A 23617-nucleotide genomic window follows, 5' to 3' on the forward strand; every position below is an offset into this window, starting at 1 on the left:
TTTGTTCCCCATTCCACTCCTTCATAAGGATTCCTCCACCACCACACCGAACGCGGGAAAACTCCGAAAAGAAGAAGAAAACGAAAGCACCCCATGCCCTTCTCCCCTTTTTAGGGAAAACAAAAACGACCGATCCTGCGGCGAGGTGATTAAGTCATTCCGTGCTCCCAATCACGCTTTGGGTGCAGACCAGAATGTAAATATGCGCTCGAGGCAAACGATCCCATTTAATGAGGTCCGCCGACGGTGCATTAGTGCCAAGGCGTCAAATACCCGAATAATTTGAAACACGCGCCCGCTCGGCCATTATCATTCCCACGAAGTCTAGGTGGCCTTTCGGAAAGGATTATGTGTGACCCAATTATAGTTTGTGTGGTTTCGATCAATTTATATTGACGAGATAAAATGAAGCAATATGAAAATTATAGTGATATTAATTTTAATAGGTAATTAATGAATTAATATTTGCTAAAATAAATAAATTAGGAAGTATCAGTACCGGATACAGAAAACACTCTAGAGGGGGCGCAAAAGATATTTTGAGCTACCCATACTTTTATCGTAATGAAAAATAATCAAGTTACATGCAAAGTTTAAGAAAGTTTTATTCAAACTGATAATACGCATATACAATACAATGCCATCTTATGAGATAAAAAAGTTACAATTGTGGTTCTGCAATGTTCGGCAATGAAGGCGGCCCTGCAAGGGGCCCTTAGCGTGTATGCGTCCACATGTATCCGCCACTGAGGCGTATATACTTCCATAGTCTCCTAATATCGGCGATAAAAAAATAAGATAAAGATAAAAATAAGGTAGACTCGAATAAATTTTTTTTATCACTCGCGGATATATTCTAGCTATATTATTGGTTATTGATCACCAGCAAAAGTTTCTTCTCAAAAGCTTCGATGTCTTAAAATGGCGTCCTAGCAATCGGTTACGATTAACCCTGGTAATCAACGCCCAGAATAACAGGCGACAAAAATTATGTTGGTTGAAGCTTTGCCCATCGGTGATGAGTGCTCGGAAAAACTCTCTACTTCTAGTGCATATAGCTTAACCCCAGCAATCTCAAATTATTTTCAAGAAATATTAGCATAAAAATACAACTAATCATTTGTTCTAATTCACGTTGACAGGGCGTACACTCAGTAATTAAGTGCAATCGTATCCTTTCAGAGAAGATCACTCGCGTGCTTTCACAGACTATCTCTCATCGACAAACTGTACCCATTTACTGTTTTCTTTCAAAACGAAAAAATGCGCTACTCTTGCATGTAACATAACCCAACATAACTCAAATTATATTCAAGAAATATATGCATAAAAAAATGCAATTAAGGATTTCTTCTGATTCTCGTTGTCAGGGCGTAGGCTGCTGTAATTAAGTGCAATCGTATCCTCTCAGAGAAGATCACGCTCGTGCTTTCGCAGACTACCTCTCATCGACATGTAGTTCCGTCCCGTCTCGTTTCCACGCGAGATTCCGGTCCCACCTGTTGTCGTCTGAAAAGACCGGCGGCAGAAGCGGTGTTACTGCGGTGAAGGGGATGAGGAAGGAGGCAATTGTTCGCTTTCGAAAAAGGAAATCGACGAGACGACCCGAAAGAAGATAGAAAAATCATCGTAAGGAATAAATAGAGGTACACGCCCATTTTCTCTCTTTGTCGTTGAGTTGCTCGGTTGAAACGAAAAAAAAATATGAAGACTTCGAAGATGGGAGTCATTATTTTCTCGCTTACAAGTGTTTTCTTACTTACAAAAAAAAGTATACCACCCCAGCGAAGATGAGCACATTACCTGGAAATTCACGTGTAAGTTATGTGCATGATAAAGGATTTTAAAAATTATGCTAGTAGTACTTTCGCTAGAGCATATCCTTTTTATATGTAAACGGTTGGTGTCCTAATACCCTCTACCACACGCCTTTTAGGCGGCTTGCGGGGTAGTATACATAGATGTAGATGATTTCCTTTATTTCTTCTCTTCCTTGATTTGAATTTGGTGAAAAATTTAACAGTTACAAAAGTTGTTTCCAATAATTTTCATCTCAGAATTGTAACGTTTGCTTCTGAGAGGTTGAAAGTTTTTTGTATAAAAAGGGGTTGTTTTCTGTTACTTTATTTATTGATTATAACAATTATATTCCAATCGTGCGCCCTTAGTCGCTCGATAAGAGAATAACCCGGTCTCGACATAAACCCATTCATAACGAAAGGCGCTTAACGTGCTGCATTTGAAGTGCCCTCCTCGAGGCACGCAAGCAGGATCAAGCAGAGCCTCTGAAAAAATCTCTGCCACACTATCCCTACTATCTTCCTATGAATCACTGAAACCGCACCATTATTATATGAAAAACCTGTACTGTAACCAAAAAGAGTACATAGAGGAGTCCCCATTCTATCCCATATAAGCTGAGTTTATGTTGCCACTCGGGCGCGTTTTAATTGGTTTTCAAAAATTTCCACGGCGCGGCTATGAGCGCTGAGCAATCCACTTTTTTCCAATTATTTTCAGTGTGGTATTTGTAATTGCGAGGAATAATATTGAAAAATAGCTAAATTGATATATCACATCGTGATAAATATAAATTTTAGCTAACAGCCTTGATGATAGCTTATTTACCTACGAAATCCGGATCGCTTTGCTCGCCGTGACGCGGGTGGCGACTTTTGTAATCCCATTTAAACGCGCGTTGGCTGAAGCAACATCTGAAAAGTCTATGCCATCCTATCCCTACTATTTTCCTATTAATTACTGAATCTGCATTATTATTTTATGATAACCCTATATGGACCGGTCACGAAGCTTTAATCCCAAAGATTTGTGAAACGTGTCCCCGTTCGTTTCCGCTCCTTCAACGGCTGTGGCGCGGTGCAGCGTGGATGCAGGTCATCGGGGGAAAATGCAGTCTCTGCTCGCGGGGGAGAAAGGCCGGAAGCACCCCTAAATTTCGGTTAATTTTTATCGCATATCTTTTTTTTTCGTTTCTTTCCGGAGGGAGTTGGCAGGATTCTCGAAGTGGTCATTGGCGCCTCGCCAGCGGCGGCGTGCGGCTTTCCAGTCGTCAGTGGGCCCAAGAGTGGGCGTGGCACTTTTCCTTCCTCCAACCCTTGGAAAGGTGACCATCGCGATCCTTTGCGGACCCGAATTTTCCAAACGATAAGTCAGGAAATGGGACCAAACTAAAATTTAAACTCAATTAAAGTCCTTAACCTTTTTAGGAGCATGTTAACCTAGCGGATGGAGATGGCTTGGCTACAGACCTTAGGTGAGGTAGCTATGGTTTCGCGAATGATACGTCAAAACAGTTGTAAGCGAAGAGCACGTTATATTGCTCCCAAATTAATAAGGCTGGGTGTGGCTAGATACTAGAAGGCTGCGTACAAAGCTTGAGCAAATAAAAGCAGTCATCTTTGAAAGCAACACAGAGAATATTATGCTGAAGACTCACCATATTTCAAGGTCCGACAAAAACAATAAATTAAAAGTAATGTTGTTACCTTACTAATAGGTTAATTAGGCATTCAATTATCCTCCAAGCAATGAAGGACCTCAATACATGCTAGGTCGAAATCTGGCAGAAAATCGACAACGCGCATATAAATGTTTTTAGTGTTTGCGTACAGGTTAACGTCTGGGTGGTTATTCTGCTGTTTCGAATGAAAATGACTTGATTCGTATCTTACAGTGAATCGTTCATTGAGTCGCCAAACGCCTATTGAGTCGCGTGGCAGGGAAGTATTTAGATGTAGATTAGGATAGTTAGGGGGTTGAAAGAATGGAGAATTGGTGACTCACCAGGATTTCCCACCCATTCCTGCAGCGCCTTCTGTAGCCTCCGGACGTGAAGGGGCTTCGACGCCATGCCAACCAACGCCATTATCTCCAGAAACTCCTCTTCGCCCGCATCACACAGCTGCTGTACGTCATCTCCACCTGAAACAGGGAGTTAAAATAGCACTTAAAGAAAGTACACTCGACAATAAATGCAGTAATGAGACATTCCGATCGAATTGTTATGGTTTTACGATGAAAATGCATGAAAGAATAATAACTACAATAAAGAAAAAGGGGGTAAACATTAGAAACAATTGGAATCCCATCATAAAAATGGCGAGAAAAAACTACTCTCGCCCCTCCGATCAGAACTGGCCTCAATTGACCCAGAGTGTATACAAGCCCGCGATACGAGATAAGCTAATTAGGAATAATGCTGCGGCCCCGTGGTTCCCAAGAAACCTATACTTACGGAAGTATCTGTTAATTACTCTAGTCCTTACCGAGTTTAAGGAGAGCTTGATATATTTGAAAAATCTCTGGCGTCAACCAATAACAGTACCATTACGGATCTCTGGCTCTATCAACCAAACAATAGTGACAAACATAAAACCCCAAAACATGCTTTATTTCCCCATTATATCCCCTACCCCTTATTTACATGTCTGCCACACTGTAACTTATCCATGAATGATTTTCCTGAAACCACATCTCTAGAAACCCATTGCAAACAGCCTGAAGGCTAAGAATAACGAATTTGTTAATTTCGGATTCAGCAGAGATTTGCGTTATTTACAACTAATCCATCAATTTTTTTGGTATATACAATTTGTTTTCTGCAAACTGTTAATAATATATCTGTCTTTCTTATATCAAAATTCCAAGTTATTGGAACGAAAACTGCGGGAATACCAAGCGCTCAAAGTTGGGCCACTGATTATACGCGCAAAAAACGGGTACTTTTTCATAAAAAATTAAGTACAGGAAATAATATGGGACCAAAATTTTTCAAAAATCAAATGATCCTACGTAGAAATAAATTCTCAATTGGTTGCTTTTTGTTGCATTAAATTTTATTGATTCGCTTGGAACTCTTCAAACTCAGGTGTCTTGCTTTTTTTTACAGACAGTAAAAAGAAATTCCGACGTGGCAGGCATCAACCAGCCCTGAGGACGATGAAAAGTTACTCCATCGAAACGTCAACAGAAATGGAGTGCCTAACCCGGTGGGAATCCCGAGAAACATTCACACCAGCTTTACTTTTTTCACTCAAAGCTGAATAAAAAATTGTTAATTTAAAGATGAGTGTCTAATGATGTTAAAGAAATGTAGATATTGAAAAATGATCGCAGGCTTTCCCGGCGTATCGAATCGTGGAAGATTATTCGGGCATTCCACCGAGTTAGGCATCCATTTCTGTCGACGTTTCGATGAAATACCTTTTCATCGTCCTTAGGGCTGATTGACGCCAGCCACGACACACCACGTCGATGGACAACTTTCATGGAAAAGTTGGCCGAGATGGAGTTGGAGAACCTGACCCGGTGGAATACCCGAATAGCCTTCCGCGAAATGTAGATATTAATTTCCTTACACTTCCAGTTCCTTTCTTTAAAACCGATCGATTAGTTATCGAGATACAACACTTCGAACTCGGGTATCTCGACTTTTTGCTACGGCATTAGGATCAAGTCCAGCTTCAAGTCAGCCAAGTGCCACTCTCGCACTGATTGTGAGCAAGGGCACCGCTGGTGCGGAACATTGACGATCGCGCCGCGAATATCGAAGAGCCTGCAAAGCCGACGATCCTTCACTCTCATTACTCAAACGCGAAGGGCCTCTTGACAGGTCTCACGGGAAACAAAGAAGGGTGTTTAAACATCTTAATGCAATTCCAAGCGCTTGATTGACGATTATTAATAGTTAAGAACTCACGCTGCTATGATACCTTAACACTAAAGCAGCGAAATTTAAGTAAAACCCTGCTTATTTTTGAAAGTTTTTTTGGCCCCTCTATGTGGGATTGGTTTGGCCCCTCTATGTGGCTAAGGTTCGAAAGTTTAAAGGTTCGAATGGTCTTCGTCATGACATTTCATTTTAGGGGTTAAATGGAAGATGGGACTTTCTAGTCCCAATTTCGCCCAATAAAGACGTTCATTATTATTATTATTATTAGAATTACTCAAAAGTAGAGAGTTATTTTTACCCTTTTCCTATCAAGATTTATGCTTGGTGTTATTTAAATGAAATTGATTTTGGTAAAAAAGAGAGCCTTAAGAGTTAATGAGAGTTAATAAATATGAGGTAGGTACATGAATTTATCTCGCACTCAAGAAACAAAAATATAAAACTATTCAAACTTTCCTATGAGACTATGGAAACCGATAAATTGGCAAAAACAGAAAGTTTCTTGTTTCCAGTTCATAGAGCTTAGTACAATAACACTTTGTTTATTACATCAGGTGACAAGAGGACTGCTTCTTGAAGTGATTTATATTTACAGAGGATCTTGTTTCCTTTCGTAAAGGATAGCTTTAATTAAGGACAGTAATTTATTTAAGGGCTTTTAATAAGGGTTTTTAATGAATGGAATTTCATTGCCCAAATTATTTCGCAAATCGTGAATGAGGTATTAGGGTAGAATTTACGAAAGGAATATTCATTATCCCAATAGCTGTTATTACATTACGCCTTCTTCCCATTGAGTGATGCCTGAAATCAAGACCACAGGTACGAATTGATGGCCTAGAGCTATCGGATGCATGGCAAATGGAGCGCCGAATCTCAAACAGCCGGGTGACGAGTTGTTAGCCGGTTGCCTGAGGTATACTACCTTTCCGGCCCACCCCCCGGCAGAGATGGAATCCTACTGATTTATAGCGAACTTCCGCCCCTAAAAAAAGGATCGGCCGCGGAAAAGGTTGGCCGAAATGAAAGGGAAAGGTTAGGGTCGCGAGGGAAGACACGCGTGCCAGGGTCTCACCGCCTTGTTTGGCCAGTCCCTTGAGGTAGGGTCGGTCCCTGGGGATGCTAATGCGTTCGAGGGTACGAGAGCGAGAGTGTTTTGTCAGGAGGGCTTGAATCAAAACAAGATGATTTGTGGGGATGGGGAGCCTTGACTTGGGAATGGGGAAGTGGGAGGGGGGAGTGGTTTCTGAGGTGAACTAGTGAGGGTATGCATTAGGGTGCGGGAGGGAGGAAAAGGGTCCGTCCTGAGACCTGAAGGAGTCACCCACTCGTTCCCTTCCCATTAAACAGGGGCACCGCTGACTTCCGCCTCTCCCATTTGCATCACTCGGTCGTATTTAGTCTAGTTTCTCAATATACAGCGTTACCCCATTCATAATATACATCATTACCCCTTGAGAATGGCGCCTCTGCGTCAAAACGCGTCGTACTAATAAATAATTTTCCACTGAAAAGTTACCAGGGTTGTGTATTTTCATTTCATCACTACCCCCATATAATAATATATATCATTATCCCATATAATAATATTTATCATTACCTCATTTTAACTCAATGTCGCTTCTAAGTAATATAAAAAATGTTTACATTATCACCTCTATTCAGGAGAAATTTAAACTACGTAGGACTAGAAGGATCAACAACTTCTATTCCTGCGATTATGGATTTCCATCAAGTTACGTCCGCTATTATTAATCATTGTTTAATTACGTGTTCATTTGTGCTGTAAAGTTTAATGGCGAAATACGCTGCTGCCATAATAATTATGGTTGAGTACAAAATTTTCACAATTTTAAAATGAGAAGTCTTAAAATTTAATTTCTCCTGGAAGCAGCTCTGGGTCAGAAAGGGTTAAAAAGAATGATACGGTTTAAGTAATAACATTTCTCTCTCCTATAGTGGATTTTAGGCAAAAAACAAGGAATTTTCTTCGTCCAATCAGTGAATATCCTCGAATGTCTATGCATCCACCCATCTTACCCGTTGAAATTATTTGGTCTTTGGACGATTTCTATGGCATATTTTATAATTCGGGGAAAATAATGTTTCTCTATCAACTAAAAACGAACAGTTCAAAGCATTGGTAATCTCAGAGCACGTCTACAGAGAATCCGGACCCACAATTATGTTTCATGACGCCAAAATAATAGCGAAAGATTATAAAAATTTCCCCAAGATTATAAGAGAGCCATAGAAATCCATTCGTGAAAATGACATGCTTGGAATTCGTTTCTCGGACCAACGCTATAAATGTAAAACTCAGGACACTTACCCATCTCGAGGAGGGTGTCGTAGTAAGCGAGTAGAGACGCCCTTTGCATCACCCTGTATAGCTGCAGCTCCGCCTCATTGGCCGGCGCTGATGTGGCCACCACTAGAGAAAAAGAAGAGAAAAGGATTTAGAGATTGCATGTTTAAAAAAATCAAGATTCTATTCTAAAACGATATGTCCAACATAATTAACATATCACATGCTCACAGTCGCGAGGAAAAACGCTATATATATTGAACAAATACACTCTAAAAATAAGGTTGGTCTCAGGCTAGGCAAATATTAAGCTCATAAAAATTGAAAAAAAAACGCGATACCTGTTATTAATATTAGACGGATTTCTTAAGAAAAATCTCGCTTAATTTTGATATCGATGTTTTACAAGAGAATATATTAATACATTCTCAGTCAAGCGGAAAAACATTTAAAATATATATAAAATTTCAATCGATAAAGGATGTTGACATCGGGTAAGGCTAATATCCAAGTTTAAAAATTTGAGCATGACGAGATGTCTATTTTATAAGGGATTGTCACCATTCAGAATGAACGAGAAATATTCAGTACTAAGAGGCAAATCACTCTCACTCCACGGTTACTTTCCCCGCGACGAATTTCTCGTACGAAACCATTATGCTATTTCTATTATCTTTTTAAGGTTACATACATATATGTAGAGTAGACTATGAATAATACTGGGATGACAAAGCCCTTATGTAAACCAGCCTTAACAGTGGAGTATCATCATTCATTTAAAGAAATGGGATATATATGGGATATAATATTATTACCCGAATATTCCCATTTTTGCGCACCCAATCCAGAATATAAATGTAACGCCCTCAAGAATTAACCCACCCATCTTTGAAATTAATCCCATGCAATGTCGGACTATTACTCATTCGGCCATTGATCATCTCACGACTCGTCCGACTTGGCGCCCATGCTAAGCGTGTCGTCTAACAAAGAAGCAGGCCATCCGCTCAAGGAGACGTTATTATCGACGGCTGAGAGCGAGGCAACAGGTTTTACCCTATTCAGAGCTCTCGCCTCCTACATTAAACCCCAGGCGTCGCTGACTTCCCCCCTGGGCATGATGGGTAAAAACATCCCTCCCTCGGCTACACTTTCGCGGCCTGCACAATGGCCTGGCAGCGGTCAATCGCGAGAGTAACCATGAGAAACGGAAGTGACATCGTTCCGAAGTATCTCGACCGAGAAAAGTATGGATGACACCACCACTGGAATTTTTCCTCCGCTAAGTGAGTTCATTGGACGACTTAAGCCATTTACTTTCAAGGGATAAAATCAGTCAAAGAACTAGTCAATGGCGATAATGGGCATTGATTAATTTTAAGAAAAACCCTTTAAAGATAGCAGTCGGTGATGGAACATTCTCTTCAATTTTGTTTACGCAAATGAGGTCAATTTTTTAATCTGAAAATTTTATGTCCGTGAAGAATTTTCCTGCTTAATTTCAACACTTTTGTACAACTAGTAAGGGATGATATCGCTAAACCTTGCCACATATTTCTAGGATGAACAAACAAAACCTTACCAAAAAAACTATAACCTTAATGATGTGATAAGTAATTATATTTATAAAATATTTATAGCTAATAATGACAAATTTAAGAGTATCAGAAATGACCTACTCTAATATTCATTTATATACTGAATGATCATATCTCACAATTGGAGTCAGATAATCGTTGGAGTTTCTAGATCCGGAATCTAAAAGAAGTTTCACATCAGTTTTTCCGCAATTACATTTTTTTACGACCACATCAAATTGTATCACAAATCCATTATTTCTTTCCAGCCCCCCAGCTACTCTCACTCTTAGCTACAGGAGTGACGAAATTAGGTTTCCAGCGACTTCATTGAATGCTTTTTCACTTAGATTCCTATATTGCAAAACAAATTGTATCTCTACGGTATAGAAATTACGGCTATAAAATTTCCCCAGGGGAGATACATACACCTACTCGAGAACGAGCCTCTGAATCAGTCGGAGCCGTGATGTACGGAGCCATTCCACTATAGTAAGTGTTATTTACCCTAGAATAAAATAGACTCATTTTCTTCACATTTCAATTCAATGCAGTATTTTTTGAATGCCTAGTTTTTCTGCAAAGTCTCCGCTAGAAAAAGCCGGTATAATTCCTCAAAATGACGAATGCTTGAAGCTTTCAATACAATAAAGCGCGCGGGGTATCTCGCATGTGTCTTGTTTACCGAAGAAAATAAACTCTTGACACATTTTGTCTCAATCATTTAGTATTTATGTTGCGACCGCCGCATTCATTAACTCTCCGAATGCATATATAGTCCTATATTTCACGAGAGTAATTCCAAGACCACATCATTATGGCTCATGCTTAACAGCTTGGAAATTCCGCCGACGAATACTACAAGTGCTTAACTCCATGAATTAACGAGGACATAGAGGTCGGTAATTAAGGCGGCAGCAGTGAGTTTTTACTGCATATGCGAGAAGTTTTGCATCCAATCCGTTAGAAGCAACATCTACAGAAAATGAGAAAAATTTCATTCCATCAATTGGAATTCATTTCCAACAGTGATCGCAGTTGGAATACGATACACATTGGAAAATGGAGTGATTTGGCACAGATTTTACGTGAGAAGAAAAATTGCGGAGAATAGCCCTCGGAACTGTCACATATTAAAATCTAGGTATCTAACCGCGTCACTAGTTCGAACAAACATCTGTTTACATAAATTTGCACGCCTGAGAATTCCCTCAAACATAAAAGGCATAACTTGAAAAATAAAATTATTAGCTTTCAAATGATATTTCTAGATAGAATTTTTTTAGAATCATGCAAGTATGCATATTTCATGAAACAAAATTGCTAAACCTACGACCAGCAAACTAAGTTGATTTATAATTTTATATTTCAATATTCCTCGTTTCGCGAACACATTCCGAGATTTCATTTATAAATGAATTCACCGAAAATTAAGTTTCTAAAAGCGAGATGTATGGTGATTTTCACCAAATATGCACTTATATTTACCACCATAGATAAAAAAGTTTCATTATACTTAAATATAATGCTTTGATATATATATCACATTATTCTTTTCCAAAAAGCGAGTTGTAGGGTGATTTTTTTCACCAAATATGCACTTATATTTTCCACCGTAAATACAAAATTTTCATTATACTTAAAGATAATACTTCTAAACTTATCGCGTAAAAATTTTCCTTGAAGCGAGTTGCATGGTGATTTTCACCAAATATGCCCATAACATCTACCATGCTAAATACAATATTTCATTGCAATCAAAGATGGTACTTCATGATATAAAAAATTGTGAACTCAATCACTAATGATGACCGCATCAGCCACTATTCAGGAACACAGCATCCGTCGCCGAAGGGAAGCTGTTAAGTCATTATCTATATAAGAAGAGAAAGAGGGATTTTCGCCTCGTGTGCACGCTGTTATTCACCTGAAAATTTCCCACTCAATTTTTTATTCAATAACCACCGCAATATGGATGCAAGAATATGGGGTGTTTTCTGGGAAGAAAAACAGTCGATCATAAACCCCCGTAGGGTACGAGGGACACGAGAAATTTAGTGCAATCGCCAGCCGCCGAGGTAGCCTCGAGCTTATAACGGCGGTTAATCTTCTAAGATTTTGCGCGTGAGCTATGGCCGAAAAAAATTGTGAAACATATTCCCTCTGTGTCCGGGCGGAAAAAAAATGAAGCACAAGAGGCGGTCCTAAATCGCGAGCGATTTTCCGCATTGTGTAATTTTTGCCTGCGCTGCGCATAGGTGGGGGCAGTATGTGGAAAACGAGGCTTTCCAGAGTGTGAGACAGAAAAAAATGACGGGTACGCAGCGCTATCGCCGAACGCGCGGCAATTTTTTTCTCGTCTCAAGATTTCGTCGTACCTCTCCCACTTTGCTGCTCCGGGACATAAACGACCAAAAGTCTTGCGCGAATTGGGGCGATATTAAGCAGCGTATAGTAATGAAGGATATGGCGTAGAGAAAAAAAAGAGAGGTTTGTTTGAGATGAGGAAAAAAGGACAATTTTCCCGGAAGAAAACGGGTTAATGTGTCAGAGTTTGTAACAGAGGTATATAGAAGAAGAAGAAGAAGTGGTATTTTTTTACGACGCCTTACGATGTAAGTCCTTGCGGTCTATTTTGCGTTTCAAAACCACAAATTTTGCAACGCTGTACGTTCAAGACGAGCCGAAAGACTTTGGTGTAAAGAAAAAAAATGACAAAAGAAAAAGGAACGCATAAGAATTCTAGGCAATCGTTCGGTTCTACTTTTTCCTCAGTTCCGGGAGGCTGGGAAGGAAAAAAACATATAAATAAATATTCCTAACGTGCCTGTGAGTCATCAAAATTGGAAACAACGTAGTGTGATGGCAGGTTTCCTTTTAAGAAATTTTTCGAAATAAAGTCTCTTTAAAATTCGGAACTTGGATCAGTGTTATGGGAGAAGAAAGGTTGTCATTAACTATTACGCGGCAAAATGAATTAAAATGATACTCAACCAATTAATCGTACATACTAGTCCAATGTAACGTTTAAAATAACAACGATCCTGAAATTCTTTGTCGACTGATATACTTTCCTGCTATAATTGGGAAATTATGAGGAACTGGATAATAACATACCCCGATCCGTATTACACTCAGGCATACATAATGCTTACAAACTTTTCGACTATATTTAAGTTTCACGAGGTGGACTGGCAACGAAGATTTGAAATATATGTTGGGAATAACAAAACACAATATACCTAGATTACCAAGAAAAGTTTCAGAAATTAAAATATTCTCATAGATTAGTGACGCATGCGGAAGTTTTGATTGTGTTCTTCAGATTTAGGGTATTCTAAACATCAAACACACCAACTTAATATAGTGGTAATTCGATTCCTGAGCCACAGTCAACTTATTCAAGGTTGTAGAGTGGTACATTCTGGTGGTCTGCGTAAATTACCCCAATATTCCAACAGCAGCACCACCACGTTAAAAAACTGGATAGAAGGTTGAAAGGTGTATCTCAAAGAGGTATTAACCTAGGAATATAGCGGATAATTAGCAAAGAAATTTAGCTACGGCGGAAAATGCATGAGGTAAGATAGAAAAATGACTCCTCCTCCGGGTCTTTCCCAGCATCTTCAGGGGATATGAATTACACCCTCGTAATCTGCGAGAAATTTTCAGATAAAAACTAGTTTAAACGTAAAATCGCAAACGTCGAGGGAATGATGATTTATATTCCCGGACATTGAAGGAGAAGGCATACTCTCTTCTACAGGGGTAACCGTCTGTAAGGGAAAGACTGAAGAAGGTTTTCTGCAGAGTAAAGGGAAGATCGCGTTTGACGATGCGGTCGTAAAAGGAATACCGTGATGTGAAGATGGACTTAAAGGCGCGGTGAGCTCATAAACTTCCCTTCGCCAGTAGATACGGATTGGTTGAAATCTATCCAGAGTAAGCATGGATGTCGTCAGGAGCTGTTTTTGGAGTCCAAAGAAGTGAACACTCATAACAGAGAAAACACCTGCTACGGGTACCCATGCGTGAAATTCAGAGAAATGTTTTCCGACGCGCGTAAAATGATCCGTAGGATTCAATCAGCGCCCGTGCATCGCCAGGACAAAAGGAAAAAAAACTGGAACAAAAACGGCAAACAGTAATTCGCAAAAATGTGAACACACGTGACCAGTAATCCACATCGATTGTCATAAACCAAACCGTTAGTCGGAATTCCTTAAATAGAATTGATGAATATATATTGAAATCGCGCGAAAATCATGACAATGCTATCGTAAATAGTAGACAAAAGGCTATAATCAGTGGCATAACTATGGGGGGATGAGGTGATGTATCCCCCCAAAGCGTCAGATAAATCAAAAAAAAATTTAAATCTTCTCTAGTTTTGATATATAATGACTGCATCTGCTTAAAGTTAAATTTTTAGTGCCAAAATCAAGTAAAATGCATTTTCAGGCACATTATTTTTCAAAATTTTTCCTGTAATCCCCGTTTTCTGGGGTGGTAGCCTCCACTAACCCCCCTAATCCCCCCCCAAAGCCCTCTCATCCCCCCAAAGTATATTCCTAGTTACGCCACTGGCTATAGTAACTGATCATTTGAAATGGATGAATTGAATTCAAACTTCGAGGACCATTTCTACCCTCTATCGTGATAAGGATCCAAATATAGTAACAAAGATTGACAACTCAAGCCCACTGGAATCATCAAATATTAGTGCGAGTGAAAGCTCCGAAAAAATGAAACTATTCGCCTCGACCTGGGTTCGAACCTAAGTTCTCCAACTAAACTCCGAAAACTCTTGCGTATTTAACTATCAAGGCTTGAAGCGTTTCCAGGCCATTAAAAAGATTGAGAACTAAAAGTCAGATGAAAAAAAAAACTATAATACGAAGAAAATCAACCATGCGAAAGAAATTATCCGTAAAAAAATGTAGAAGTTTAATCAGTAACTGTCAGTAACGCTTCCTTCATTATTGAAAAAAAAAACGCGACAAAGTTATGAAAGAATTCACTGAAGCTCGAAATCAAAAATCTCCATGAGGAGCATTATTTCAATGATCGTTCCTGAATATTGCTAAAGGTGTTGTGATGTTGCCCTATTTTGTTAAGAAACATGGCTCATAAAAAAGGAATTAGAATGAGAGAAAATTAATTTTAAGACAAAGAATTTTTTTTAGGGCTTATCCGCAATATTATTGAAGATTAGAAAGTGACTACATCAATAACAATTATTCAACGTCCCAAACAGTTGACTGTCGTGTTTCAACAAGTGTCAATAATCGAAGATCATCGACAATGGAGGAATCGCTGAAACTAACTGCAATTAAAAACCGGCCACAATCGACTCAATTTTCGATCCAATGATCGATATGAAGCCCATTAACAATTGAAACCACCAAAGTTTGCTAGAATAAATCATACATTGTAAAAGTGCACTTTGCTACTAAAGATTGAAAAGGTCTTCTCCAATACTAGCATTTATAGGCGTCCAAAACTTCGTGGTTTTGTATGCCAAATTTTGAGCAAAAAAATTGGGCGAATGGATTCCAATGTCATCCGAATAGGAGTAAAATTTTATTCGTTCTAAAAGATATAATTCAATAAAATTTCTTTTTTCTTCGAACTCCACCTGGTTCTCCGACTCAAACCAGTTTGGTCATAACTTCATTCCAAAGACATTTTCAGAGAATTCCGGATTAATGCGGATTCATGGGACTTGGACATGTTCGATGAAACCACATATTTCAACGAAAATTCAATCCGCCCGATAATGCAACTAACGCGAGCAAACGGTAATGCAGTTGGATGATTATGAGTGATCTGGAGAGAGTATTTCGCGTGAAAACAAATTGCCTCATCAAGTATAAGATTTGGTGAGTCGCTCGTTGATATTACATAAGCCTTTCGTTAAGAATTTACTCGCGTTACTTCATTTAAGTTCCGTCGTCGCGACGAGACCAAGTAATAATATGCAACCATGATATCTTGGCCCATATATCATATAAAAATGACAAACAAATATAAAATTACTGACTATGATTCCAAGCCAATCGAAACACGTGTACTAGAGCTATGAAATAAATTTTAGTGGGCTCTGCAATATTTTTGTTTATCACACGATAGCGGAAGCTGAATTTTCAGTGACAGCGAATGTGGCGATATTCTATTTGCAGGGAAAAAGTTTTGATTTAAAATACCAATTACTCTGCATAAAACTATAAAACTGGGTTTAACAATTGGCTCCTGGATACTATTGTTATCACGCTTTGAACGATATTCAAACTTCGATTCGCTTCTGGCTAAAACCCTTGGTCATTAGGCGACAGCGTGTAATTATATCGTCCCACGGAGAGATATTTCGATCGGGCCGGAGATGAAACGGACGGTCCAGCGACTTCTTGCAGCCTCTCCCCTCATCCTGAAGACCTTCCGTCTCAACTCTAAGAGCATCATCACTCATTGTCCATCAGGGGCTGTGGGAGGAGGTGAGGTTGATACGTTAGTGCCGACTTCTCAACACCAGAGTCCGCCACGATAGAACGGAGAAGGAAGAAGGCTGAGCTAAAATAGTAGAACACCACCATTCCGCTTCTCCCATGATTGCACGTGAATACCCTTTACACCACATACATATAGAAGATGAGGAAAGGATTGAGCTGGTGCGAGTTATACGGTGGTTGCACCCAAAGTAACCACTCATTTTTCACTCATTTGAATGAAAAAATTAATCCTACATAACAATACCTAATAAATCCACAGCTTATTCAACCCAACTGACACAGGAATCTCTTAACCTATTATCTAGTTAATCCTGCCACCTCGATAGCGTCGGTAATTTGCTGATATCTGGATCAGTTGAACAAATGCTACCGGGTGAATTTACGAGTTATTTTTACTACACGATTGTTACGTACTTCTACGAGCCATCGAGCCTGAAATATTGTTAAGTATTGAGTACATATATACCATATGATAATGTAGGAAATAAAATATAACATGAGTACCCAATACGAAAACAATACTCCCATTCACGTTTACGTACGATTCAATTTTGTAGCAATACTCGAGGAAGAAAGCTGAAGGGGATATATTGCATTGTATAGCGGTATTGTTTAATCGCGGGTTGGATAAATCTGGCCAGTTTACTTCCACTTTACAGATGCTATGAATTAAAAAATACATTGCATGTGTAAGAGACTTCATAAACAACCACAGGGATGGAGTCATATTCACCAAGGAAATAAACTCAGCTTAACTCTTTGACTCACGACATATTGTGACGACTGACTTCTATGTTCCCAAAGAGTGCTGCAGAAACAACTGACTGACTGTTTCTGAGGAAGGGGTGCTCACTAAGTTTGGTGATAACTCACTTCATAAGAGGGTGTGCAACATAATCTGTTCGAACATAATCGAATCCTTACCTGATGATAGCATGATATGCAGAAACCCGGGTCGTACTATTTAAAATAAAGTGTGGAACAGAACAAAGCATTTTTATTTTATGATGAAGCAGTTCCAAAAAGTAACGGCGGAGACCGTGTCTTATATAATCTGTCAGGGGAAATTCTATATTTATCGTAAGTATGTGATAGTCTTTAGGTTTTACTGTACCTGTCATCGATTCATATTGTTGGAGAAACTGAAATAAATAAATAAAACTAACAAGACAAACTTGCAAGACCCATCGGAGGCTTTATCATGAACATTCACCTCTTAAACTTTCTTTTTATACCACACTGTTTAGTTTACTAGCGATCTGGAGGTGACATTTTGGATGGATACATGGGTTGTATCATTCTAGGATACAAAGCTGAAAAGCCGTGCCTTTTCTCAAACCCCTCCTATCCAAAGACACTGCATTTTTTTCGTCTTATGCCTCGCATCTTTCTTTCTTCTTGTTTCTTCATCTCCTCCTTCCACTCCCACATCCAAGCAACCCTTTCCTTCCCATCCCTCTTTTTTTTTTACTCCTACCTCTCCCCCTCAAACATCACCCTTTCCACCTTAACCTCATGCCGTCTACCACTACGCCAAGGCTCGCCTGCATTCACCTGCAAAAAAATACCCCCACGGTTTGAGATAAATATGCGGTGTTGCCAGGTCTCCCGGCGGGGAGTGGCCGAAAGGGAGTGGGGTAATGTGGGAGGAGGTGAAAGGGGTGGTCCAAGTTTTTCACGGCAGAGGTGGGAATTTCGGTTCGTTTCGACGAATCGGTACAAATGATTTGGATCGCGGCTACGATTCGGTCATCCTATCCGTTCCAAATGAACCGTCAGTAGGGAGTAAAACGATTCGGTAACTCGAATCAAAACCACGAATTAGGATGAACGAATCAAGTGTATCGCTGTTCGACGAATTATTAGCCATGTTTGTACACAGTGGTGCCGACTCCATGGGGCTTGAGGGGGCCCGAGACCCCTCAAAAATTCGTTATGGGTGGGGGGGAAGAAATGTGTCAGGCTTGTCGATTTTCCCCGGAGTGTCCAGATATTCAGATTCGAGTTATCAGGGTTCTAATGTTGATCATATGACTCTTCTAAAATGCTTAAAAAACTTAAAACTCACTACTTGTAAAATTTCCTGGGGCAAGACCCCCGGTTTGGGCCCCCCCCAATATTTTTTCTATGTCGGCATCCCTGTTTGTAAATTAATACGGATATCACACATCGCTTTCATGAAGAAACAAGCTGGATACATACAGGAAAATTTTGGAGCAAGATACCTTCTGCAATTGAGTCCCAAAGCAAATTATGGAAATATTATGAAATTCGCCTGATGCTTCAGGAAGACTTCCGTTGGTTGTTAACAGCCGCCAATTACTACTCGCTACTCCGAAACATTTTCGTAGTTCAAACAATTCCCCACGATCTTGCGAAAATACCAGTAAAAATATTTATGCTAGTAAATTCAGCAATAAAATAATAATTTTCAAATAAAAAAAACTCTTCAAAGGCCTCAAATACTTTGAAACGCGTATCTTTCGTTTATTTTGAATGGATATCGAAATTAAAATTACGAGTGATCATCAGTATACATTCATTCGTTTCACGCCCATGAATAGTTCATTTTCAACGGTTCATTCATGAACGGAACAGCCCCATTTTACAGCATATAAACTTCCTCCCCTCCGGACACGCGGGAGTCCGTCCGAATGCGACGTTGCCGTGACGCAGAGCGGGGTGTACCCCAGGGCGTTTATAATGCCGCATAAAAAAGTGCACTCACATTCACGTAGCATTCTACCCATATAAAACACTCCCCAGCCAACAACCCATTTTTCCTGGACACCATATGGCCATCCCGTGAAGTCCATGCAATGTTCCACGGGGTGATCCCTAGGCCCGCCTAGGAAATCATACGATTCTAAAACGGCAGCCCATCTGGGAGACCATTCGAATCCCGAAAGGAGTACTTGGAGTAAAGAAATTTTTTTGGTTTCTAAGGCGCTTCTAGCTGCCCATATTATATAATTTTCTCTATCAGTTACATCGTATTTGTCCGAAATGTCAACTTTGTTGTTGTTTTGACGGAGGCCAAGCTACAAGCAAAGTAATACTTTTCTGAAAATCCTAGGCTTCAAATACATCATCCCTTCTATTCATCAGAATTGCAAGAAGAGCGGTAACGGTCAGATTCATGCGACTAAAATGCTAAAACCTGGAATAGTTGCAATATTAAACGGCATTCAACTTAAATAGCCTAAAAAAAGAAATAGCATACTTCTACTGGTAATCGATAGCAGCTAATATTTCAGAAAAAAAATTTCTAGCATATTAAAAAATAATCGGCAATTACTTTCAGGAATCAAAGTCTATTCTATTAAAAATATCACTGAAACTCAACGAGAACTTAGCAAATTCGCCAGCTAATTTGAACTGTGATGTCTTACGATTTAAAACTCAGGCTATGGGTCGACCACTTCGGACCAATTATCATTGAGCGAAATAATATTTTTCACGACTTCCTTATTTCACAGCTCATTGGCCTGCTTATCCACTGAAAACACTTTTTAAAGTAAATAACTCACTTAATCAAGATTACCGCCACTGGAAATTTCTGTTTATTTATTCCACCTGTCAGTCAAATGGATTGCCAAGTTGGCAGGTGAGATGGATCGGCAGACGCAAAATTTTCGATCAGAAAGGCGATCATGTGACCAGCCACCTCGCGTTCATCCCCGAAGTAACGTCACGAAAGAGGAGCTAAGCGGAGCCGCAAAATTATAAGCATTATGCATCATACAAATCCGTCTAGTTCCTTTTGAGAGCACAAATTCTTTGGCAGCTCACCGAGTCAAGCATTGCAATCCCAATTATAGATACGATAATAGATTTATTGCATGATATAGTATAATGTCATACTTGGTTTTTCATCCAAGAACAAAGAAAATGAGGTGAAAACTTCAAATTTTGGAATCCTCTCCACCATCTCGACCCTGTCCTCAAGGTAAGTTCTAATGAATTTTTTGATCATCATATGACGTGTCATATAATATTGAATTTAAGAACAATGAGACAAAAAGCAGAAAATTGGAAGAGAAACAGGATGAACTTCGATTAAAAAATTACAGCTCAATAACGAGGAGTACTGTCAAGAATTCAAGTTTACGATATTAGTATAAACGATGGTGAATTAGCTGTTATCCTGCTGGAAGGAAAATCCCTTTAAAGAAATACTGAGGGCCAATTCTTTATTACGATAAATAAGGAGTATCTGAAACACCGTGGTTGCAAATAAATAGAAAAAATGGCAGTGCCAAAATTTGAAAATAGGACCGTTGTGAATGAATCTTCGGACCGTACGGCTTAGTCATGATAATTAACAAGTTCAGCAATAAAATGATAACTATGCTGGGGTAAATTGATAACGGAACACAAAAGTAACAACATAGTGCTAAGTCAGAAGGATTCTCAGGTAAAATAATACTTCAAATATTCGCTGGAACCAGACCCACTTCACTAAAGTTGCACATTGCAGTTATAAAACTACTTTTGAAACGGAAGCGAAATAATCATTAAACACCGACCGCCATAAAATTACAGTAAACGTCATAAACTCAAGAAAAAATCAACGCAAGCTCCAAAATTTGAATAGTATCAATAAGCACTAATATCGCCTTCATGATAAAATAAGAATTCAGGCCGCTTCCGAACGCGTAATAAATCAGCATAATGCATAATGAGTTTGTTGATGCAGCCAAATCACTGTGGAGTGATGGAAGTGAGGTTATCAGACTGCCGCATAAGAAGAACACAACAAAGGAGCGTATACCGCCCCCGAGCGGTGGGATTGGATACTAGATTCTGATGACCCGAGATTGGAAACTAAGGAAAAAAAATATCTATACACATCGGCCCCCACAAGCATCCTCTAAAACTCGTGAGCAGTAAAAACTGGAAAGACGACCAGGTTATAGATAGATACAAAAAAGAGAAAAATGCGACAAAAGAATAATTACGAAACTTTTATGAGATTACCGGAGTGGAATGGATTGAAAAAAAACAGGAGATGGTCATCAACGGAACAACACCTTTTCTCAAGCCGTTCTCGCGCGAGGAAGATGAAGAAGCGGTCTGGCCAGAAAAACGAGAAGGCGGCGATGGACGTGGAAGACTCGCAAGGGGAGTGAGTGGACAGGTATGGACAAGACCAAAGGAACAGCCGTCAAACCAATATCCCGACTGGGTAGCAGAGGTCCAAACGTACTCCATCATAAGTAAATGCTTGCACGATACTATAGTATCCAGAAAGATACTTACGAACCCAAGCAAAGGGAATAAATGGAGGAGCACCAGTTCGTCCTCTAGAAGCTTGATTCATGCCACTTCGGTGTCTCCTCAATCCGTTTGCAAAACTGTCCACAGTGCGTCCATGAGTTCCAAGCGATCGATTTAAACCCAATAATTTAATCCCAATTAGAGTATTTGCAAAGGCGAGGATAAAAATTGGAAATCATAACTCCGATAACTTATATCATCTCGAATTTAAAAAAATTCAGTTAAAATACCATAAAATATTTTAGTTGATCGCTAAAATCGTATAGCTCCACCGTCATTATTGCGAGTGGTGACTTACGTAAACCCACTTAAATGCTTGTTGAGTGACAGCTCATTTAGAAGCCGTCTAAACAACTCTCCATTGTAATAAGCGTATATCAATGTATTCGCTTGAGTAATCGAGTGTACGAATAGAACGAATAGATTAATACTAGAACGAGTTGTGAAATAACTTCCCTCAGGAGGCAGATACTTCAATGTCTTCGTAAGCACTCGATTACGCCGACGAGAACAATACTACAGTAAATATCGCCGCCGCTCCATATCTTCCTCTGATTACTCGAGTATCCAGACATTTTTGCTTGAGTACTTGTCTGCGTACACGATCATTAACCTTTGTACTCCATCACATATCCCTGTACTCGATCACCTTTCTCTGTATTCAATTTCCTATCTCTGTACTCCATTACCTATCCCTGTATTGGATTACCTATCCTTGTACTCGATAACGTATCTCTAGACTCGGTTACCTATTTATGTACTCGATTATCTATCTGGATGCTCAAATCCCATATCGGTACTCAGTAACCATCTGGTTACTCGAATACCTGCGGTATATAGCTACTGTCAACTACAGAACATTCGAAACAAAGAGTACAAAGAGCTTACCGTTCCACTCGAGGCCGGCTTGCCACACCGCAAGAAACCGCGCCCTCTCACGCGCAATTCGCGATATTTTTTGTAGCAGGAGTCCGGAGGAAAAAATTGCGAGCATCTAACGACTGCCGAATTATATACGTGGGCCCTCAGTGGGAGAAAAGGCGAAGGGGCCTCAGGCAACGCCTGCCGCAGGCCAGTGGTGGAGGGAGAAACCACTGGAGTAGTGTTGAGGAATCCACTACATGAGTAGGTCGCGCAGACGCGAATCTACAAAATTGCATACATATGAAATGACCAAATAATTATGTACAAATCATCGTCTTTAAATAGTCGCTATAGTGATATTTTACCGTGGTACTCCATTTGAGACGTACAGAACCCCCTTCATTACTCTTCAATAGTAAGAAAAATAACTAATACCTATAAGTATATATAGTTACAACGGTGTATATATATGTATAGATGTTGTATAAAATGAACTATGAATTTCATTATTGATTTTTGTAGATCTAGGAAAGAAAAATTATAAATGGAATCAAAAGGTCATTCGGTTGTCCGAATGAAATCAGAAGTTTGCAGCGTCAATGCAAATAATGCCGGAGATGTATAAAGAAAATTCAATGAAAACTTTATGGGAAAATTCAAAATTATAGGTTTGCATGAATGATAATTTATAAAAATTTATACAGGGTTTCAAATTTCGCGCTGAGCCTAAATCGATTCCTCCCACCAAAGGATAAAGATGGTGTTTGAAGGTTTCCCTATTATCCGAGTATCAACGGAATTCATTATAAAGTGGGTTAGTTACGGTTGCATAGATAGAGATAAGTTTCGTTCGGTGAAGTACCTTGAATGAAAGACGTTGCAACATATAATAGGTACGAAATCGAGATAACAAAGAAAAGTAGTAACACGATGTGCGCACTGAAAATTCGAAAAGCAAGATAAACATACAAATGTGAACAAACAATATTAACTTAGGAAGTTTAATGAACGTGATATACTCGCTTATGCGTGAAATCTGGAGCAAGTACCACCGAGTCATTTGTGCCGCACTGTCGTTTTACGCTGCTTGAGAGAGGCGCCAAGTTAGACGACAAACAAAAGACTATAAAGTGAAACAGTGTAATCCTCTGCGTATCAATCACTGCGGAATTTACCAGCAGCACCAATGCGAAGTATTGTTCGCGGGAATGCTTGGTTGAAAAATTAGCCGTACCCTTAACCTTAACAAGCAGTTACTTAAAAACATTTAACTAAAATACATCTTCGAACATGCTCAAATATTTTAAATTCGTCTCAAGAGAGACTTTTTATTAAAACATTTGTCAAGCCAACATTTAGTTTCATTAAGGATCATACTAGATAATGA

The 23617-nt window shown here is 39.4% G+C and overlaps 1 protein-coding gene across 3 annotated transcripts in view; it reads right to left on the reverse strand.

Annotated features, from left to right (window-relative positions):
* Positions 1-23617, reverse strand: part of LOC124163282 (NGFI-A-binding protein homolog) — a 156637-nt gene that overhangs the window by 49568 nt on the left and 83452 nt on the right. For all 3 annotated transcript variants that reach the window (XM_046540080.1, XM_046540079.1, XM_046540078.1), the window contains exons 3-4: positions 8025-8126; positions 3805-3942 (exon numbers count right to left, since the gene is read on the reverse strand). In XM_046540080.1, the coding sequence (XP_046396036.1) occupies positions 3805-3942; positions 8025-8126 (240 nt within the window). The remainder of the gene's footprint in view (positions 1-3804; positions 3943-8024; positions 8127-23617) is intronic.

The sequence above is a fragment of the Ischnura elegans genome, chromosome 8 (assembly GCF_921293095.1).
Source record: "Ischnura elegans chromosome 8, ioIscEleg1.1, whole genome shotgun sequence".
In the NCBI taxonomy this organism is placed as follows: domain Eukaryota; kingdom Metazoa; phylum Arthropoda; class Insecta; order Odonata; family Coenagrionidae; genus Ischnura; species Ischnura elegans.